This window comes from Pollicipes pollicipes, unplaced genomic scaffold (genome assembly GCF_011947565.3).
Source record: "Pollicipes pollicipes isolate AB1234 unplaced genomic scaffold, Ppol_2.1 Scaffold_3216;HRSCAF=3773_pilon_pilon_pilon, whole genome shotgun sequence".
Lineage (NCBI taxonomy): Eukaryota > Metazoa > Arthropoda > Thecostraca > Pollicipedomorpha > Pollicipedidae > Pollicipes > Pollicipes pollicipes.
This window is the reverse complement of record NW_023596251.1, coordinates 2,980,495-3,003,198: the sequence shown is the minus strand read 5'-3', so window position 1 is coordinate 3,003,198 and position 22,704 is coordinate 2,980,495. Positions and strand designations below refer to the sequence as shown.

Sequence of the window (22,704 nt, the reverse complement as noted above, 5' to 3'; positions counted from 1 at the left end):
CCATTTCTGATGTGTTTTGTTCACCTGTGTTTAATGGACCGCTGTCCATTTCTGTTTTGTTCTGTTCGCCTGTGCCTGATGGACAGCTGTCCATTTCTGTTTTGATCTGTATCACCTGGTTTTCGTCGCAATGTCGACGGTCCGGCACAATGCGTGCTTGCCCACTGACCACGTGGAGTGACCAGGATCAGGTCCTCCTGACTCGCACCATGAGCGCAGGAGCGGGGAGGCTCTTCTCCGCACACCGTTACCAGGGCGAGTGGTGGCGCGTGGTGCGCTTTAAGGCGTGCGGAAGCTCCAAGCATGGTCCGTTGGGACTGGAGAATCCGGGGAAGATCTGCCAGTGGGGATGGACTGGCAGTCTGTGATGGGGTCAGTACGCCCCGCACACACTGTCCAAATATGTTTCATTCAAACAACTGATCTGTTCCCTTGTGAACGATTAAGTCAGACTTGAGACTGATCTCTGAGGCTGATCTGAGACTGATCTAAGAGGCCTGATAAAGCCTTTTGTTTTTTTAATGAAATTCAAGGCTGGGTTGCCCCTCTTTACCGTTGTGCAAGATTGCTCTACCAACACATTCCAAAAGATTTCGGGCGCTGCTTGGCATAGAGGCCTGTACAAGATCTTTCGACTTCTTCCCAGCTCCCGATGGCTTTGTCACTGCGTCCTCCCCGGCATGCCTCTGCACACGCTCCTGCCACAGTCCGGGTCCATTTCCTCGTATCTGTCCTCGTCCGCCTCCGACCCCGCTCTCGTCCTTGTGCCTGCGTTCGCCGTTTTTGTGGTGCGCCAGGCCGCCTGAAGAATGTTACGCCCTTCTCTGACCATGGCTAGATCCTCCCTAATCCCGCGGAATTCATAGACGATGTAAAACAGAAAGGCCTTGAGCTCGTGGTTTTTCGACATTGTGAGTTCAGAGTTACGTACCTGGCAGATCGACCTTCGATATAGCAGGAAGTACTCGTCAAACGGTGTTGTCAAGTAATCATTGGTTATATGGCCAATACTCAGCGTTGTCAATATGCCAGTGATTAACAGCATCGACAATATGCCAGTGATTTACAGCATCGACAATATGCCAGTGATTTACAGCATCGACAATATGCAGTGACATGACCATTGATGATAAGACCAATGTTTGCTTAATTACGTCGCTTAACCAGCACATCCTGGCATAATTAAGTTGTATTATTGCCAGCATAAGTACTCTGAACTCAAAGCACGCAGACATTTTAGTCATATTACAAACTCACAACAATGGTCCAAACACTAGTTGGGACGAACCAAATTCCGAAGATGGATCTCCAAGAGATTTGAAGGACAACGATCAAGTCTCACGGTATACTTTGGACAGGGGAAGAAAACAGGGCATCTGTTTGGCTTATGCTTTGGCCCCGGTTTATCGTACACCATGACGCTTCTGGTTACTATTGTTTTATACATCACAAACGCGAGTCTCTGTTTGCCGCTCCACCACCTCTTAAAAACTGCGTGGCTGAGACTGGAATGATTCAAGTGATGGTCTCTCCTCTGGGACAAGTGATGCAGATATATCTGTGGACATCTTTGGATCCGTGGATATATGTAGAGGTATATATATATATATATATATATATATATATATATATATATATATATATATATATATATATAATATGCCGGGTTCTGCGCTGACGATGAAGGAGCAGTATTCCACTGTAAGACGGACGGGATGAGAGCCGCGCGAGGGGAGTCTCGCCGCTGCTGATCGCCGCCAGCATCCGCAGGTTGGTGGCCACACCTCGCTGTACACCTCTCACTGCTCCGACTGTGTTTGCCTGCTTTGCATGCTGTAAGGTGTCAGTTATGTGTCATTGGCATGCGTGCATAGATGACATGACGTGCATTGCTTATTTTGCGCCATTATCGCTTCTCCAAAGCAAAAATGATAGGTAGATTTTACGTAAGGAGTAGGTACAAACCCAACGAATGAAAACATCGAGTCATGCTGCAAAAAGCAACTGTCATGTGTAAGCCAAGTCCGGTCCGGAAGTTACTGTGACTCGACTGACGAATTTCCTAAATAGAGACAATGTTGTTTATAGAAACACAGACTATGATGACTCACCGCCTCAGGCTTAAGATGGCATCACCGGTCAGGCATGCATCTCAGTAGGTCTATCCTATTAACATACTCAGCTTTAGCTGTGTCATCCCCATTGTCATCTTAAAGTTGCACCGTTCTCACTGTTGCAGCTGTGTCCATTGATATGCTTCATAACGTTGCACAATGTCTGCTCCGCATGCTGTGAACTGCCTGTTATGTATTATGGGCTTGAGGGGACGGTGTGATTTAGTATCCATTGCAAGTATCTAGCATTCCTTCAAAAGACCTAATTTTTTGCCACCAGCATCAAAAATATATTCGTTAGATTTTCCAAGCTCTACATGGGTGTTCTGTCCTATTAGGTAATGACTCCTTAAGGGCGGATTTAAAAACAAAAAGCATACTATGATGTGCTCTGAGGACTGTGAGGTATAAATGAGACTGGGCGTGAAACTGCAGCACCAGAAACATATCATAATGAGTTCAATTGAATTCATTATTAATCAAGATTGCGCGGCCAACGTTTCGGCACAACGTTAGATTTGTCCTGAAGTCCTGACTCTGTAGCCCAAGGTTTCATTTCTGAAATGGACAATCTTGGCGCATACGAGGCATTCAGGTGAGGTCTTCATCGTGATTTCCGCGACAGTGCGCCGAGATTTCACGTCGATCTGGTTTTTTTTCGAAATTTTCAAAAACTAATTATAGAGCACCGACAGTTAGGCCATTTGCATACCTAAAGCATGGTGGTCATAACTCACTCTGCCTAAATAAGTAAGTTAACATGGGATATGCGTGACGTCATTAGAAATTAACGCCTGTGATAGAGGCCGCAGGCAGCAAAAGGTGCACTTCGTGAAAAATGCATGGGTCGAAACGTGAACATGTGGGTTTCTCGACCACATTATATATATATATATATATATATATATATATATATATATATATATATAGGTACATATGTTTTGTGAACACAACGTTGCATCCAGCATCCAGGTCGACAATGTTTCCCAACGAAAAGTTTCCTTTCAGAAGTATCGCAGTGATAAACGCTTTGGCGGAAATCCAAGCTACGGTGTGACCTTTCCTTGAATTTGCGTGATAAAATGGAGTGTTTTAAGGCCTCGTGCCATTTGCTGTAACTACAGTTTGGTTAATTTATGTACTGCAAACATTACCGAACACGTATGTTGAGAAATCAAAAGTGAAAAGTGTTATATTCCTGACGGTGGGAAGGGAGTCTTCCATGAACACCCGTTGTGCAAATGTTCAATGGTGCCAGGAGTTGGGGGAGGGGGGGGGGGAGGAACAGCTGTTTGCTCTATCCCCTTTGGTTTGGCCTTGCTTTGAAGCCAAAATATCTCGATCTGTTAGAAAAGATAAGGGTCCAGGTCACGCCAAATGTTTTTAGTTCACGACTCACGTTTGTGGACTCAGTGGTGATGTCTTTTGCTGCTCGCATAAGTTCTACGGAAAAGCTTTGTAACTTTAATCTTTTAAAATGTTTCTCTTGCAACTAGCTTCTCGTTGTCTCGTCTTTTCGTCCCCAGTTTTGCTAAGCCAAACTATACTGGTATGCAATGGAATTTTGTGCGTAAATTGAACGACCATGGCCTGTAGTCAAGATAAATTCGTCGTCTGACCTCGTCTGACCGTTTTCCAGCACTGCTGCTCGTCAATGACCGGCCGACCCTCTCCGTGTCCACGGGCAGCACGTGCCCGGCGTCAGCCCCCTTCGCCCCGCCCTCGCCGGCCGTCAACCTACCGGCACTCACCACCGCCGGCGTGCTCCGCATCCCCAGCCAATCAGTGGCCGGCTTCACACTGACCTCGGGCGGCGCCCCCTCTCGCACGTTGCTGATTGGCCGAGCTGTGCAGATGCTAAAGAACAACGTGCCGATTCCAAACGCGTGCTGCGTGGTTACTCTGGTCATGTGACTTTGCCACCGACAATCGTTGGCACCTTTATATAGAGCAACTTGTTGCAGTAGATATGGGGGTTACGTTGCACCACGCGTAGGCTACGGATGCAATAGTTATTTTTGCAACGTACAATGGATGTACCTTTGATTTACTCGTTTCATAAAACCGAATTAATTCCGTGGTGGCAAGAAGCTTATATAAGTGTGCTCGCCGGAGACAGTGTATTTCATCAACATATTTCAGCGGAAATAATTGTGAGAATAAGCATGTAACGTCGGTGGAGCCACCCTGACCAGCTGAGTAGGTCAGCACTAGTCCGGGATCGAGGGATCAGGGTTTAATTCCCGTATCGAAAATATTTCAGACACCACTTCCACACGTAGATCCGACCACACCCAGTCTTCCGACTTGCACCAGATCCGCAGCCCACGAGGGGCCTATCTAATCGACTGTTATATTAATGAGTTCAAACCGCGGGCTAAAACGTGATGAATGTTTATTCGTGCGATGTTTTCACCTTTTTTGCTAAATATACAATTTATTGAGTCGTTCGAATTGCTGCACTTCTCTGCCAGACTATTTCACAACAATTAGCGATGGGTAGCACACATTTGGTGTGTACCCATCAGTCATGACACTGCTTTGGTGATAAGCACATAGAGTTCACAACACATATGCGCTGTGTGATAAACATGAACAAAAATTCTACGAAAATTCAAGCCACGCAACAATCACCTACCCGGTCATGTTCCTTATCCGACCCGAGGAGAAGTGCGCTCGTCTCTCTTCTGACTTGGAACTGCCCTTTCTTTGGAGTTGGCCAGGGCCTTCCTGGCTAACCTGGTCTGCACCGTTTTCGAATAGGTGTAAGCCTCTAAATCTTACCAATTTCTCTCATTTTCTAGCTTTAGCTTGGAGATAGGATATGACGATTTTCCATAATTTCTGATCAAATATTTTGAGGGACGACGACGACATCTTCAGCCAGATAACGCATATTTCGCCGTATAGACCCTGATCCCACGACCCAACCGAGGAATTGCAGCTCAACGGAAAGTGTGCGGACACGTACTGTCTGCCAACTGGTAGAAGAGGATTTATGTGCCATGCAATGCCAGAGCACGGCCATTCCTCGTCGGCCATCCCCCTCCCCCCACCCCCTCCACCTAAGTCAGTTGTCAGCCGATCGTCTCTGACGGGTCAGACATGGAGCGTTGCTTCCGGAGCGAGAACTCACTTAACCTGCTAACATGGGGATTTGGCACTTACTTAGATGAGCTAAGGGAAGGTGAGATTATTTTGAAACACTTGGCAGTAATCGCTTACTCGTACCTGGCAAGAAGGTGCTAGCGTCTAACAGCTTCCTACGGCATACATACAAGAATTCTTCTGGATGTCATGGGATCTCTTTAATCATGGCGCACCAAACACCCGCGTCGATTCTTTTGTTTATACAACACATTTTACACAACTTGCGTGAGCTCTACAGTAAAGTTCAGGAATATGGGGGACGCGACATCTAAGATAACATGGAAGATTTCAGCCGCGGTGAGTGGTGCTCGAAGTTCCATGTCTGTTCCATGTTCCATGTCCCTATAAACAGATGTGATATGTCGTCATGGTGATTGAACTCTGTCCCCGAAGCTGGAATGGCCTCCTGTGCGTCTGCCTCGGCCCTGATCGAGTGACGCGGCCGTTCACGTGACTCGACTCTGTTCGAGTGACTCTGTCTGACTCTGTCCCGGTGAAGGTTCTGCTCGGCGTCTCGGCCGCGATACTTCAGCGCTGTCCGTGTGACTCGGTCCAGTTTAAGTGTCTACACTCTCCTCCAGTGGTTCCTCCCTGTTCCCGCAGATATGTCGGAGGCTCTTCTAGATGTGCGCCAATAACTTTGTCTGCTTTGTAACACATTTCTTCTTCAGGGACTCTGTTTCAGAGACTGTTCATATATGTCATCGTCTCGAACGAGCTCCAGTACCTGCCCACTGTTCTTGTGAATGTGCCTTGACTCTGAAGCCCATCCCTGCACCTGTTCCTCTTTCCTGCCAGCTCACTTCATCATGTGATTACGTCCGGCCGTGGCCTTGCTTCGTCTCTGCACCACTGATTTCCGCCCACGTTTCCACCCGATCGTCTCTGACGTGCACCCTGCTTCTGTGACTCGGTCTTGTGGCCGTGACTCAGCTTTGTCACCACAGCTCAGCCTTGCCTCTGTGGCTCAGCCCTGTCACCACAGCTCAGCCTCGCCTCTGCGACTCAGCCCTGTCACCACAGCTCAGACTTGCCTCTGTGACTCGGTCCTGTTACCACAGCTCAGCCTTATCTCTGTGACTCGATCTTGGCCCAGTGACCAGGCCCGTGCTCCTGTGACTCGGCCTCGGTCCCTGACTCACCTCCATCCCCCCTCCGCCAACCTGAGCGTCGTGTCAGCGTTTCTTCCCAGCTTCACCGCCTGCCCCGTTGCAGCGGCCGCCGCCAGCTCGGAGCTGCGTGTCTTCGCCGTGCCGTGCGCCATCATCACCACCTCGACGCCGCCGGGGCCGGTGCTGACCGTCCAGGCGGCCGCCCGCTGGCTGAGCTCGCCCCGCGCCGCCGGCGACCCGCCCTTCCGCATCACCTACGCGGGAACGGTGCCCGCCTACAGCATCGTCAGTGGCGACGCCGAGCCGCTGCTGCTCGGGTCGGCCATCGCGCTGTACAGGGACGGCGTTCTGATGACCAACGCCTGCTGCGAGGTCACGGCGGGACTCTGAGCTGCCCCGCGGCCGACATGGGGGGGGGGGGGGGGTACGGGACGTAGCGCACGGCCGAGGTGAAGCTGGGAGTGAGGTGCAGTTTATTTGGACCTCCACCCCTCGGCGGCTGGTGATCACGCATCTGCAGACGGCCATTTTGTAACGTTGCCAAATGGCACGCCCATCCACAACAGCTCCGATGTGACCTTCAAAGCTTCTATCGAACGATCACGGTTTTTACAGCATCACGTGGTGTATGAGGAACTGTGGAGGCATGTGTCACCTCCACTGTCGTGAGCCTCGTGGTTAGATAGCTTCACACATGTTTTCCCAGTAGCATTTCTGTGTTTCGAGAAACAGATTGAAGCTGGCGACTGTTGCATCGTCTAAAAAGGTTGCGTTCCAGCGTAGGCTCCCGAACATGGTCGGAATGAACATGTTCAGAATGTGCGTCTGCTTGCTCAAGAAAGTGTGGAAACGCCAACCCTACTGATGGAAGTGTCAACTGGAAGGTTCATGTGATCAATAAGACGCCGCGCTGAGGACCCAATGTCTTTGACGCACGCCGCCGGTGAACGAACGCGAATGGCACTTGGAGCACATGACTGCATTATCGCTAGGCTGAGTAGTTAATATCTGCTTGCTTTGGTTGCCTAGGATCAGACACGTAACTCGATCCCACAGAGATCAAAGGTCCCAGAAGGCTCTTCGAAGAAAGACATGCCAAACGAAGTCCAAATTTTGCCAGACCCTTCCACGGCATTGTCATCGGGTATCGAATACCCTTTGATATTTCGTTTGATCCCAGATCTGAAAAGATTCTTCAATGACATTTTAAAAGAGCGACTGTTCAAGAATATGAAATGGTTTCAGGTTATACAAGGACATTTCTAGATCATATGATATTGCAAGTCTTGGATTAAGCAAATTTGCCACATCTTGGTACCACCTTTGGTAAAGTTACATATGCTTGGTAGGCAATATGTTGTGACAAGTGTAGTAGTGAGCACTCAAATTTTCAAAGCCAGAGCCTCTGGTAAAATATGTTGGCCTTAGAACGCAAGAATACACATACCCACCTCACAATAACAAACTGTTTTAAAGCAGTGGTAATGGCCTTATTCCGCGGAGAAAGAACAGGAGAATGGAGATACAGATGCGTTGATATTTCTGCAACATGCCTTTATTGAAACGAAAATATGGCAAAAATATGGCATAAAATAGAATAGTTTATAGAGTAATGAATACAAGAATTATAACTGTATGGAATTGCAATCTTTGGATGCAATTTTTTAACGATGACAAAAATACAGAATGGTTTCCATAACGCCATGTGGCCCAAATACCCACGCGTCCACATCCCCATTCTCCTGGTTTTTCTCCAATAAATAAGGCTATTACTACTGTCTTATCTACTGGAATAATGTTTCTCGTAAATGCATGTAACATCTTACATAATAAACTTGTTACATTTTCCAGATCGCTGTGGTAGACGAGCTAATGCAGTTTTACTCTGCAGTTTTAACAGTGAGCAATCTTAAATTGCGTTTCAAAATATCTTATGCAGCCGCCTCGTATGAGTTGAAAAAGTATAGGCACATTAGTTATGATTGGAAAGTTAACTTCTTTGTCATCATAATTGTATTCAAGCTATCTCAGTAAGGTGAAGAGGAAAATAATTGAGAGATAGCAGCCAAGGTGTATGATTGATGAGCGTAAATATCTCGCTGGCAAAGTGTGTTTTGCGTTTACTACGTGCATAGTATGCTTATAAAGTATACTTCAAGCATCTATGGACACTTAATGGTACTAGATTTGCATCATCCAATGATGAAAGTTGATAGTGCACACGTATGCACTCATGGGCTATGATTTGATTACAAGTGGGGTGACAAGATGTCAGTGAGCAAAGAAGGGCATAACAGTTCTCGTCTTTTAGGGACTGGTTCAAACTGAGTTTGAAAATATGAAATTTAAATGGTCCTGCCAAACCTCATTCTGATTTATACTGATCTAAAAGATGCGTTTCCGAGGTTTACGGATGGATCCTGAAATATCGCTTCCGAAAGCAAATTTAACATGCAAAATATTTGTCTGTAATAATGCTAAAAACTCGAACCCTACATGACATCGTTGGTGTATTTAACGATCAGAGATGTCAAAAGGCCTCATACGACATAATTTCAAGAAAGATCCGAATTCCCAGAAGACCTTGGAGCCAGATGTCAAGTGATCCGGCTGCGCAACATTTTTTGGGGTCCGGCGCATGTCCGTCCAGGAATTGCACCATCCTTACGGCACGTGAAACGCACGGCCACCACTGGGCCGACAGAAGCTTTGAAGAGACACGCGACCGACAGGAGAGAGTGAGCAGGACGCGGCACCAGCGCGATCCGCCGAAGCCTCGCACCCCTCCGCCAACACCAGCAGCGGTTTCACCGCTCGCGTCTTCCCACCTTCGAACGTGTGCGACACCTTATCACGCGCAGCAGCAAAAACTGCCTCTCGCCGGGTGGTGCGGCCAGAGTTTTACCTCCCGGTGGGGGATTTTTGACGCTACCGGCGGTCTTTTGCTGTGGGCGGTCCCATTCACACCGTGCAGCGCCGGTCAGCGCGCCCCTGTGATCTAGATTGGGCGCTGAACGGTGGCTGCTGGGCCGGGGAAAGCGGCCGATCCACGGAAAAATGACATGACACGCAGGGAGCTTTGCACAGGTCCGCGCAACAACGCGAGGGAATGCAAGCGAAAGGAAGCGCAGTATGAGCCGCGGAGAGGAAGCCGGTTGGTTATGCGGAGTTGATCGTGGTCTCTGGTAAGCATTACAAAGGAAGCTGTTGATAGCAAATGAAACAAGTCTTCAGAAAGGAGCTGACAACCGCGTGGCTACAGTAAATACGCAGCGGTTCGTCGACGTCTTGGGAAAGTTCTGAGAGCATCTAGAAAGAGCACGCACGCACGGGCGCCACGCCACGCCACGCCAGTTAGCGGTTTCAGCCGGACAGGATCACATCTGATTATTCCCAGACTCAGTGGTTCCAGAGTCACTTCGGTGGTAAAATGTTCACTCGATCACCCGACGTGGAGCGAGCAGCCCATCTCCCTGATCCGCCATCTATGACCGGTCACATCTGACCCGTCATCTCTGACCTGTCACCTCTGACATGTCACCTCTAATATGTCACCTCTGATAGGTCACTTCTGACCTGTCACCTCTGACCTGCCACCCCTGACCTGTCATGGGGACGGTATGGGCCTTGCAGGTAATTGCAGGTATGGGCCTTGCAGGCTGTAGGTAATCGAACATGATATATTTTGGGTGCGGCAATTAGATGTACCTTATAAAGTCGTGACCTATAACGGGTCAGTCAGGCTGTGGCTGTCAGCAAAGTCAATTTTTATGGAATCATTCAATGTGATGCGACAATGGCGTATTAAAGTCATAAGGTCGAAAAAAGTCATATGTCTCCAGAATAATTTCTTTGTCAATAAAGCAATTGAATTTAAGCTTGAAGCAACTTACCCACGGTCAGGCATGAAGGATATACCAAGGTCAAAACCAGCCTGCTTTTTGACTGGAGTGTTCACGTTATGGGGTAGTTTTTTATGCTGATTTCGAATTTCGTGATAACACGAACTGACAACAGACGTTTTTATGGACTTTTTTAAATGTCAGGTAGGCCGCTGAGCTACACTGACCCTTTTCTTGCGAACGTACCTGCTAGTGTAGTCCTTAATGCTTATTCAACGTAAAAAAATCAAAACAATCTCGCAGGTTTTTGATCACCTGACTTCCTTAAGGTCAACAGGGTCATTAAATTAAAAATATTTTGCTCAAAACAGGTAGGTAGATTCAAGGCGGTTGCATGAGGAGGTCTACGGTCACTTTGAACACCAATCTTAAATTTGATCTTGTTTGGCATTATTTACACAAAGTTCATGACCCGTAAACCTTAAAATTTGATACAAGTGAGTTGCATACCTACAGATCAACTTACTATGTGAATATGGTATTTCTAGTTCTCTTAGGTGCCGAAATCTCGAGAATTCAATTCAGTTGGCCTCCTCTATCTACCCGAGCGAATGGCGTTTCACTGGCCACCCGAGCGCGCGTTAAAGCAACGAACTCCAGTGCCGTTTTTCCGACCTAGTACTTCAGTGCTTTTGGACTGAATTTTATTGCAGCGCCCAGCATGATCTCATGCAATGGCAGAGTTTGTTTTAGAGCAAGCAATTATGGTTTTATATTAATTGTTCTTGGCATTAGCATGCATCCACGGGCTTATAATGACCTAGGCCAAGGGCATGCGTGAGGTGGCAATATGGTGGCATGCTTCAGCCTGTTGGTCATGTTTGAGCGTGGAAGTTCCGTAAAATTGGCTCAACTTTACGCCAGGCCGCAAAAGGATTGGAAATGAATTTAGGCTCGGGCCGCTAACTGATGTGCAATTTCCTTTTTAATTTGGGACCTTTAGCCCACCAATTAGGCGAAAAAGTGAACCAAATATGAGAGAAAACCATTTGGAGTAAATTTTGGAAGAACCATTTCCATTTTACGCTGCTAGACCTTCCCCCGACCTATTTTTTTAAACTGGGCTCCTGGTCCCTAACTTCGAACTAAGCCGAAAAGTCCTGCCTGTTAAACTGCAAGTCTGGCCAAATGTAGTTACTTCTGAAAGATTAGGAAAACTAGTTCTTTTATTGAACTTTAAAACGGATAAAGTGTTCATCACATCTCAAGTTCAAGCATAAAATCAATTGCAATTTGGTTTGAATTGCCCCAGAGATATTAAATAGTCATACACCTTATGGTTTTCAACAATCACCAAAAGACTCACGGAGGTGTTATTCGTCTCGGCGCGGCTTAATGAAAATCTGATATCGATGCTTAGCACCTCGGCGATTTAAACGTAATTTTCCGCAGTCATGGCAAACGCACTCTCTCCCAGCCACACAAGACGTAATTTTATAAGCTTTTTGTCAGCGCACATTACTTCTTCGGGATCTAATGTTTATGGTGCTTTCATGGATAGCATAATCAACTTATGCTTGTAGCTGAACCCGCATGCCTTTCGGAGGAATCAGTTGAACGTCTGCCGTGCCTGCCACAGGAGCACAGCGTCGTGTTCGGACCTTGTGTTCCCTGAGGATTCCCTCCGTGAACGCCCCATACCAAGAAGGGGGGGGAGGGGGGGGAGCACGTGTGCCAGTTTGACCCCGCGACTGGTGACGTCACGAGTCCTCCCGTCTGGAGAGCCACCTCCGTGGTGCTCGTGCTCGTAGTGACAGACGGTCATAGGAATCGAAGAAAAGTCGCAGCTCTGGTGATAACCACGATCCTGAAGGCTGACAGCGGCATCAAAGTGCTCCCCAAGGAGACTCTGGCGTTGTTCACATAGGGGTGGGGGGGGGGGGAGTCTCAAAGGCGAGTCGGATGTAAGCTTTATTTCTGTTGGGCAGGTCTGTGCTTTCGCCTCCCTGTCACGCATGCACGGGTGATTTGGTGGGCGAACGCCGCAATAAATGACATGTCATGTTATGGTACGTTGTTGCCCATTCATGGAACAGGTCAAACGTCAAGTCGACCTGAACTAGAACACCTCCTGCCACATCATCGCGGCTGGCGTGTCGCGCCTCCGCCTTCGGTATGCGTGGTTCCTGTAGCCTGCTGAGCCCTGCGTGTTTCGTCCGTGCTGCGGTCACCCCGCCTACGTCCGTGCTGCGCTCACCCCGCCTACGCAGTGCGCGTCGCACATGAATTTGATATGGCGTGCGCGCATATGGAATATCTGAGTCTATACGTTGGTATTTCTCACGTGTTTCAAGGGTGCTGAATTATTCCTTTATTAATGAACGAAGCACTGACCAACACGAGAGTCATTTGTATTGAAACGCATTTGGAAAATGGACATACCCGTGTTTGCGTGATGCCTCGTTAAGAAATCACATGACCGTTTCGCGATGTCGGGCAAGGCGGTCCGTCTGTTCCAAAATAGAGTCTTTAAAAACCTAAGACGGGTGTGAATGGCAATGGGCTGCTTGCCTGATGCAAAATCCTGGTTTGGGGTAGTTCCTCGGGCAGGAGTGATCGAAAGGAGTAGCTTTCAGAGAGGAGATATGGCATTCCCACAGCATGGGTGACATGCTCTCAGAATAGCAGTTCATATTACTGCAATTCTGAGTGAAGAAAACGGTTGTTGGTCTATTATGCCCGCGCGGGGAGTTAACTCTCTGAGAGGCAGCAATGCTGCGTTCAAGGTATGCCAATCGTAAACATCAAAGTACACCTATGCATGGTATGCTGTGTGTAATATTAAAATGCTTTCCTACGTTGTGTAATATGCCAGGCAAAATTATATTCGGGGCTGAACCAACATTTAAGAGCGGTGGGGGAGTGTTGCAAAATGAGCTGGAGAGGGGCTGAACAGTGAAAAATGGCGAAACTTACCCCAAGATAAGCCAAAGGCATCAGCACCAACATTTTTGCTTAGTTTGAAATTATTTTTTTCACACATGCAGATTTATCATGTTAATGTGAATAAGTGCGGACTTGCCCGATCAATGAGGGCTTCTACACCGCGCCGCCGAAATGCTAGCAACGACGCATGTGCTCAATCAGGCTTCACTACTGGACACTGCAGCTCTGAATCCCCGCTCCCGCACATGGCAGGTCCGCGTCTTTCACTCCTGCACACTGCGGGTCTGAATCCTTCACTCTTGCACACTGCGGGTCTGAATACTTCACTCCTGCACACTGCAGGTCTGAATCCTCCACTCCTGCACACTGCGGGTCTGAATCCTCCACTCCTGCACACTGCGGGTCTGAATCCTTTACTCCTGCACACTGCAGGTCTGAATCCTCCACCCCTGCACACTGCGGGTCTGAATCCTCCACTCCTGCACACTGCGGGTCTGAATCCTTCACTCCTGCACACTGCGGGTCTGAATCCCTAAATCCTGCACACTGCAGGTCTGAATCCTTCACTCCTGCACACTGCGGGTCTGAATCCTTCACTCCTGCACACTGCGGGTCTGAATCCTTCACTCCCGCACACTGCGGGTCTGAATACTTCACTCCTGCACACTGCGGGTCTGAATCCTTCACTCCTGCATACTGCGGGTCTGAATCTTTCACTCCTGCACACTGCAGGTCTGAATCCTTGACTCCTGCACACTGCGGGTCTGAATCCTTCACTCCTGCACACTGCGGGTCTGAGTCCTTCACTCCTGCACACTGCGGGTCTGAATCCTTAACTCCTGCACACCGTAGGCGCGAAGGCGGGCGCGTGACGAGAGGTGTCGGTTGGGTGTCACATCATACCCCTAATCAGTGTCGGGTGTGGAGCCCTCCGCCACTTTCCAGCCCACCGACCGGAGCAAAAACCTCAACTGGCGTGAAACACGGCAAAAACGGGAGAAATTTGCCATTAGCACGGCGCCACCCAGGCAGGAGCACGGAGGATGTGCGCGGCGGAAGCCGACTCGTGCAGGCTTGTGTAGATAGATTCACCGCTAATTACCAGGTGGGTAATTTGAGGGCGATTACGGTCGCAGGAGGGCGGCGGGGAGCATCCACAGCTTTCACGCCTGGCCGTGCGATCAGCGGTGGGTTGAGTCCCGCAGGATGATGGAAAAGGACGTAGCCAAGCGGAGGGATCAAAGGGGCCGTACGCCTCATCCCCCCCCCCCCCTCTCCCTTCTAAACGAAGAAGTTTATGCTAGATGGTGAGCGGTTTCGCAGCAAGTTCAAAATACCAGGATTTCGGAGAGACTTTGGTGCTTGCCTCCCCCCCCCCCCCCCCACACACTTGCTCCTCATGAAGATTTCGGTCACGTGTCAGAAAAGTGGCGAACTGTACTGGGGGCTGTTCCCTAGTTGCAAGGTACTGCATCGTGAGCTGAGCCGGGTAGGGTACCAGGCAGTCCCGTAGTGGGGACGAAATAGGCTCGGCCAGGGAATAAATCGAGACGCTGCTCGAGACTGAAAACCTGAGTGAGTGTTAACGGTAATTTTGATAGAAAGACCTAAAAGCAACAAAGGGCTGTCGGTGGACCTTTGCCGACGGGGCACCCAGCCTAGCCATGTTTCAGACCTGCAAAGGAATGCGTTTTGCCCTGACTGGACAGGCGAGCTCTTATAGAGCGACAAGGAAGTGAACTGTTCAGAAAAGGTCTTCGCGGATTGTCATGTAGAATCCAGTCCATTTCGGTTCGTGAACCCAGGACTCCATCTTTATGGGATCGCCTGTTGCAAATTTCCGAGTCAGGCTCGGTTCAATCCACTAGGACATTCATTTTGCTTAATGCTTGTATTGGAAGTTTACGGTTTTCGCATTTCGGTAAGACTTACCATAAAATCTGGCGATGAAAGAAATAACATTACAACGAACGATGTATCTCATGATAATTGACTTATCGTAGTGCAAACGACTTATCTTAGGATAAATGACTTATCCTAGGATAAATGATTTATCTTAGGATGGGTGACTCATCTTGGGATAATCGACTCATTAACGATAAATGACTATTTTAAGATGAAGAACATCCTATTTCTTCTATTTCATTTACATAATCCAGTTGTTAGGAACCCGTATTGGCTTCAGCGATTTGGCTAAAGATTGCCCTTTTCACACCAGCATGTAGGCAAGGACCTAACTTGGTAAATAGTGCAAAATCTGAAATGCAAGACAACTGTGACAACCAAAGGCAAAACGTATCGTCAGCGATCAAGTTTACCAAAACAAACTGAAAAAGTAGCTACGGAAGCGTTTTTGCTTCGTCACCATGCATCTTTTCGCTATTTAACCTTTGTGGATTTTATCCAATGGTATCAAATCATACCGTAATGCAAACGTCAAATGGTAAATAGATACATGCGAACGAAGCAAAAGCGCTTCCGTAATTAAACTTACCGGCTATTTTTGCAGGCCAGAATATAGTGCATGAGGCTTGCTCCTGCTTATCCGATAGTTCGTGTAGTTCAGATATGGCACCTACTTCGGTTCTGTCATAGAAATGCTCACGTGACAAGGTCACATATGTACTGAGATGCTGGCCAGGGTGCTATATGTACCTATAATTAGGTGGGGGGATTTACGCGCAGACCGGGCAGCATCTGCATGCACGCAGCCTAAACTAAGTCTTGAGTTAAACTTCGAGCTGTGTTGCAACGTAGATGCGAGAAACACGGTCGCCTTTTTAATGAGTGATATATATTTACCAGCCAACATGTGAATCCGTGAATCAACATCCAGCAAAAAACCGCATATCAACACCAGCATCAAGATGAAGCACCAAAAAGAATACAACCATCACGGCGTCCATACAACAAGCACGTTGATCTGAGAAAAGGTTCCTTCAGTGACAGGTTTTGCTGTTCATGCGTGTTGCTTGACGCGAACGATGGGAGCGTGCAGCTGTTCCTGCCAAACACGGGTCGAGAGGCTTCCAAGACAAGATTCACGCACTCTCCGGCGACCTGGGAGCGGCATGGAACTTCCGACACATGCGACTTCGAGCGATTCTTATAGCACAGGCATACGACGCGTGCCCAGTCGTCAGTGACTTAAAGCATTCCTCCGTACTCGCGACCACGCCAGAGGCTAGGAACATGCCTCCCAGTTCAACTGCGGCATACTCTAGAGTACACGAGCGTTTCACTCTGGAAGAAAAGAGTGTTCCACTCTTGAAGACGCTTGTGTTTTACTCTGGAGAGCACAAGTGGTCCATTCTGGAAGACACGAGTGATCCACTTTGGGAGACGCCAGTGTTCCACGCTGGAGCACACGAGTATTCCACTCAGGAAGACACGAGAGTTCCACCATGGAGGACACGAGACGACCCCTCTAGACGACATGAATGTGACGCGTATCATTAAGAATCATGCCACACTTTTCTGCCGCATCACTATGCGGTTGTCAGCTATCACGGCAACAAATTCGCCGTCGTGGGCGCGAAGGACCTTGCATCCTTGCGCGTTGTTCGGCCGCCTTTTAGGTTATATCTTGGACTCCTTTTGGCTAAAGCCTCGGGAGCTCCTCGGTGTGGACGAAGGTCGCCATCGTCACTCCTACTAAACTTGTGTCGTGTTTCTATACTAAATGACATGGGAGCCGCCAGCCTGCTGTGCCCGGGTGACCAGCTCCTTCAGTTCACCGTTTGGGTTCCTCTGTCTTCGTATGCGGCGCAAGGATCGCCACGACCATTGTCATCCAGCAGGAGTGGCTCTCAGACCCACATATGTTTCCGTTCCTCGCGCTGATGTCCTGATGAAACATCCTGAAGTAGCTGACTGTAACGCTATAACATCATGATCTTTGTAATCGTTTGTTCGCCAACAGCTGTCTCACAAGCTCGGCGTGTTTTCGTCATTAGGCCTTAACGACGCTCTCAGCTGATAAGGCCGTGTGGCGTCGCCTACCTCTCACCCTGACAGGAAGGGCGGGCACCGCGGGGAGTCGAGCCTGGTATTCCTGGCTTCCCAGGCATGTAGTGGTTAACGCGGACGCGCTAATCACTACACTATCGGCAACCCCACACAGGTTTGACGCAGGCTGCCAAAAAAGCAGTCATGATAATGTTATTGTTCGGCCACGTTTCTCGAATATACAGCTTAACACGACTTGATTGAAAGTAACCATAACGGTGAAAAACCCCGGAGGTTTGGAATTTCTTTTTTCCTAATTGTATGACACTGAATTATTTAGTGTTGTAGATAATATCATGAGCTTTGGCACATGCGCCGGATTAAGTGTGATTGAATCCTGTATGAATTCCTTACCTTGCGTATGGCAAAAAGCAGTGGTATTTATGTGCAATTGAGAAATGTACCTTCTGAGGAATGGTGAACGTGACCTTTCACAGGCCGAATCGGCTTATAATGGTCAAATTTTCAAGTTATAGACTCTTGCTATCTCAAAAACCAAGCATATTACGGCAGTGCACAAGACGCGTTTTGATTTTGCTCTCTGATAGGATACTTGATTATATAGGTGCTACTCATTAGATAGGTACTCTTTTAGATATGAGCTAGATGCCAGGAACAGGCGTGATCAATGATGCACCATGTCAGGTCGAAGCGGTGCAGGTTATTGCGACATTGACATTATTGTGGTACCGTATGGTTATATCAAGAACTAAACAAGCCACATCAATGGGGAAAGCGGCGATAGAAAGACCTCTTGAGCAGTTAGTATGTGTTGTTAAGGCCTAAATCGCATGCCATTCAGAAGGGTCAAATCGGGTCACGAATGGCAAGGCTGACCTATTTTGATTTTGGATGACCTGCCCTTGCATAAACCACCTGACTGATGATGGTGCACCGCGGAGTGATATAGATACGTAGCCTAGAAAATCGCACTGAAAGTGCTTTCTGTGAGCAATTTGTATTATTGTTGCTTTCGAGCAAAATGCCACTGATATCAAGTCGAGGAAAATTTTAAAGATCGTCACCGTTAAGTTCAGAAGCTTCAGGTTTTCACAACCCGCGTAAAAGTTATATGCACTCATCAATTCTTATTTCAGCACCTACTCAAACTCTTCTATCCTTATTTCAACACCTTCAGCACCATTTGGAAGTTATTCTGGAAAAGCTTGAGGATCACTGGGTCCACCGTCTCCCATCGTAAGGCGAGGATTAAGTCAGTTATGACATGTGCGAACTGACGACTGCCTATTTTCTACACCTCCGTACCGCCTCAGACCGCGTCGGATTCCGGGCGCTCAGGGGAGGCGGGGGGGGGGGGGGGGGGGGGCCGCGGCCGACCGTGGCGCGATTCAGGAACGACTCGGTGCCTCTCACTGGATCAGTTGGTGTGGAGAATACTGCTACGTAGCATGGCTCTTTTAAAATTAAAATGATATTTGTTGAATCGAAGATCAAAAATTTCAGTTTGATATACAGGTATCCTTCCTATATTTGTAGACAAATTTATCGGCAACAGGTAGCCGTGTTCAAGATATATTCTCTAGTTTTCACTGTGGTAACAATTTACCTAGATACAATCGTCAAAAAAACTATGTTTAAGCATTGTTTTATCGTGCACGTGACAACATGAACCCTTCCAAAACAGTAGCTCCAATTGGTGTAGTCACTGAAATGGCATAGTATTGAGTTTCGTAGCTTCTTGCACATAGCTGTGTGTGGTGGTCGGTTGACTGAGATCCATTTTATACACACACATCACACAGACTCACACACACATCACACAGACTCACACATCACACAGACTCACACATATTACACAGACCGTAGGCATGCCAGGCGCAGGTAAGGCCGGCTTGTCCATGCACAGATCTTTCGAACAGGTTAGTGCATCAGCACCCTTCCCTGTGCAGGTCCCGCGTTGATGATCAACTTATTGCCGGACTTGAAGGAGTTGACCAACCAGTAGCATTCGTCACAAAGGTCATTTTTTCCTGATTTGGTTTCATTCTGTTAAGTTGCACGAATTTTGTCAGCACGTTTCACAATGACGAAGCAAAAAAGGGAGCAAATAAAACTCATATGTTCACAAATCTGTACCCACAAATTGAGGAACCTCTGGACGATTTTCACAATCACTATTTTTATCTTTCATAACGGACAGCTCTTTTCACAGTAATGATGCGTTTGTAAACGTTAATGCTTACGTCGCAACTCCAAACCATCCATGGTTAAGCTGTTGTAGAGACACTTAAGGTAGTGCTAGCAGCAAAAACGGGCGGTAGGACCCGAAGCTGCAAAAAAGGAGCAATGCAAGAGTTCTGAGGGACAAGATAAAGACTGAGGAACTATTCGAGCCCTTTCGATGAGCATCAGTTATCATTTACGGCATGTGATACCTTGGTAACCAGTCTACACATTTGCCTAGGCGCTTAAGGCACTTAATAGGTAAGTGCTGTCCATTAGACCGAATTTATTGGGATAAGTTCATATTTGCTCACAAAGCCAACTGAAAACAGTTTAATAAAAATCATTTTGACATGAGGCTTCGTTTTTGGTCACGGTCACAGCACATGGCACACAAGTACAAGAACACGTCATACGCTATATTTTACAGCGTATGAGTATTACGGGTTTGTAGTAAATTACTTTTTTAGATAAAACTCACTGGCAGCCAAGTCACTGCAGTGCATAAACTAATGTATTAACAGTTAAGAAAATTACATATCGTTAACTGCACCTTCTACGCAATAGCAAATGAGACAGAGACGCTGCGCCTGTACAACTGCGGGCATGCGACGTCAGCTTGTCCTGTCGCCAGCGAAGGAGCGCTACCGCCGGACTACAACACCCCATCAGTCTCATGTCGCCATCACAGTTCGGTAGGAGAGAATGGAACACATGATGGGCTGGACGCGTGACCAGCGAGGTGAGCGACACTTCGCAGCATGAGATGTGATGACGCTTCGCGTCGAACGCCATCTTTCTAGTTCGATGCACAGCATGCAGCACAATCCCCCCCCCCCCCCCCCCACCCCACCCTTCCCTTCATGCGGGTATGCCCGGCCAAGCACTTTTCCTGAATACGCCAAAGTGCATTTGGCATGGGCAGGCATAGACAGATTAATATATATTTTGTTTTTAATCATTAACGCAGCTAAGGGTCCCCTTCCTCCACTTTCACCTTCATATTTCTTTCAGCACCATAGGTAACTGTTGTCAGTAAGCTCAAAATCAGCATGGTGAGCTCGCAGTAAGCTCATCCCACACACACACACACACACACACACACACACACACACACACACACACACACACACACACACACACACACACACACACACCACACACACACACACACACACACACACACACACACAACACACACACACACACACACACACATCTCTCTCTCTCTCTCTCTCTCTCTCTCTCTCTCTCTCTCTCTCTCTCTCTCTCTCTCTCTCTCTCTCTCTCTCTCTCTCTCTCTCTTTCTCTCTCTCTCTTTGTCTCTCCCACGCCCCACCCCATCCAGCCTTCAGAAATTGATGCTGCGACCCTGTTTAGAATCGACAAGATTCCTCTTGGACACAATAAATAAAACTCCCCTCTGCACACCCTTCTCGGAGCGAACGTAAATCCTGACTTGATTGGTCTAAGTTCCGCGGTGCGTTTGTACTGTGGTAGCGTTGCCCGTCACCTGCCCAGGCTATGCGCGAGCGGCAGCACCACGACCCAGTGCTGTTGCCGACTGGCCTGGCAGGCGGCCGTGGAGAATGTTCAGCAAATTTACTGAGCGGCTGCATGCATGTGTGTGCATCAACAACAATCACGGGCTTCTGTACTATTTTGAAATCGCAGGTAGGTACATATCTATGGTCCGCGGTTACCAGCCTGTACTAGCCCGCGCTAGTCTATACCAGTCAGCCTATACCAGTGTGTACCGGTCAGCCTGTACCAGCTTGTACCAGTCTAGCAACATCACAGATTTACGACCCGCCGCCGGTACGCATTTTGGTACTTATCACGGTTCTCGATTCTTGCGGGCTGAGGCCTGATTTGTCTGAGAAGCCGAGAAACAGTACAGTTAGTTTCATTTTCTTGGTCCCTTTCAGCAAGGAAATAGTTTTTAATGATATTCTAGGGATAAGACAGAGTTGTTAGCCCTATTCCTCGTAGAATACCAATGATAAACAAGCTGACAAAGGCCTCAAGGGCTTTTGAATAGATCATTTGCGGGAGGGCAGGTTGTTGGCGGCCAGCACGAAGCGACTTTGAGAAGAAAACTGGATGGGATGCACATGTAAGCTCAGCTACGTGAAACAACACTTCTGAACATATACACACAAGTGGTGTGTATTAAACTGTTATGTATACTGAGTATGTATACTTATGTAAACTGAGTATGTATAGAAACTTCACAATACATGATTATGTAAAACGCCATTATCTATCATTTGTTTCGTGGTCATCTAAATAATACGGCTCCTGCACAGTTCTAGCTATTCGAAGAACACCACCGATTTTTCATTAACGTGCATATTTCATTTTGACACGACCCCGTGAAACTGGCAGCTGTTTTCACGTTCAATCTCCCATTTAAAATAAACAGCCTATTGGAATTTGGTATAAATCTTTTGATGTCAGTTGCCATCCTTTCTAAGGTTTTGATGAGCCTAGTCATGACCAAAGGCCAGCTGCACGATGGGACAGAGGTACATTTAAAGGCAATCTCCGTCCCCATTCCTCGTCACCCGGCAGGTCATCTAAGCCTACCGAATGGGCATTGAACATCGATAAACATTTGTTTAACATTCTTGCAACGAAATAGCGTGACTCTGAGACACTGCATGCCCCATTTTCGTCACCATAGCCTGCAAGAACTGGTGTAAGCCCTCAGGCATGCACCACGGCGACACTCGCAGCTTGTCACCTTTCGGTCCCGATCCACTCCTAAGGTCGTTCAAGAAGCCTTCCATCGTGACCTGTTGCAAATTTTGAGCTGAATGAGGTCAGATTTTTCATCCATAGCCTTCATGCAGATGTGGAAACAGTCTCTTGGCCATTTTCACCGATTCGTGACACTCACACCCCGTCAAGAACACTGCGAATCCACAGCCCTAGCGCCCCCCCGGTGTTTGATAAAACTAGAGATCTTAATTTTTGCCAAAAGGTGGCGCTGGCCACCCACGCCGTGGATGTACCAAACATGCCGTTTCAATGGAGCAGCGCGCTGAGCGCTCCGGCCAGCTATCTGCCGTGACATTCAAAGGCACAACAGGGGGGGGGGAGGGGGAGGCGGCCAGAGATAAGTCTAAGGTGCCTCAGGGACCGCGACATCGTGGGAAACGCGTCCCCGCAGCTCCTAAAACGTGAGAGTCGTGGAGGACTGTTCCCCCAAGACTCAGAGGTACCCGGAATTGCCGAGCGTATATTAACACGCCCTAGTGTAGCGGATAATCTCACAAAATATCGTACAGAACGCCAAACGTACTTTACATCATAATCGCAACCCGACGGAAATAATGAATCAAA

The 22,704-nt window shown here is 47.9% G+C and overlaps 1 protein-coding gene across 1 annotated transcript in view; it reads left to right on the top strand.

Annotated features, from left to right (window-relative positions):
* LOC119091019 (cell wall integrity and stress response component 4-like) overlaps positions 1–6,766 on the top strand; it is a 13,664-nt gene extending 6,898 nt beyond the window's left edge. Inside the window, exons 3-4 of the mRNA XM_037213740.1 lie at positions 3,754–3,943; positions 6,658–6,766. Coding sequence (XP_037069635.1) covers positions 3,754–3,943; positions 6,658–6,766 — 299 coding nt within the window. The remainder of the gene's footprint in view (positions 1–3,753; positions 3,944–6,657) is intronic.
* The last annotated feature ends 15,938 nt before the right edge of the window (positions 6,767–22,704 follow it).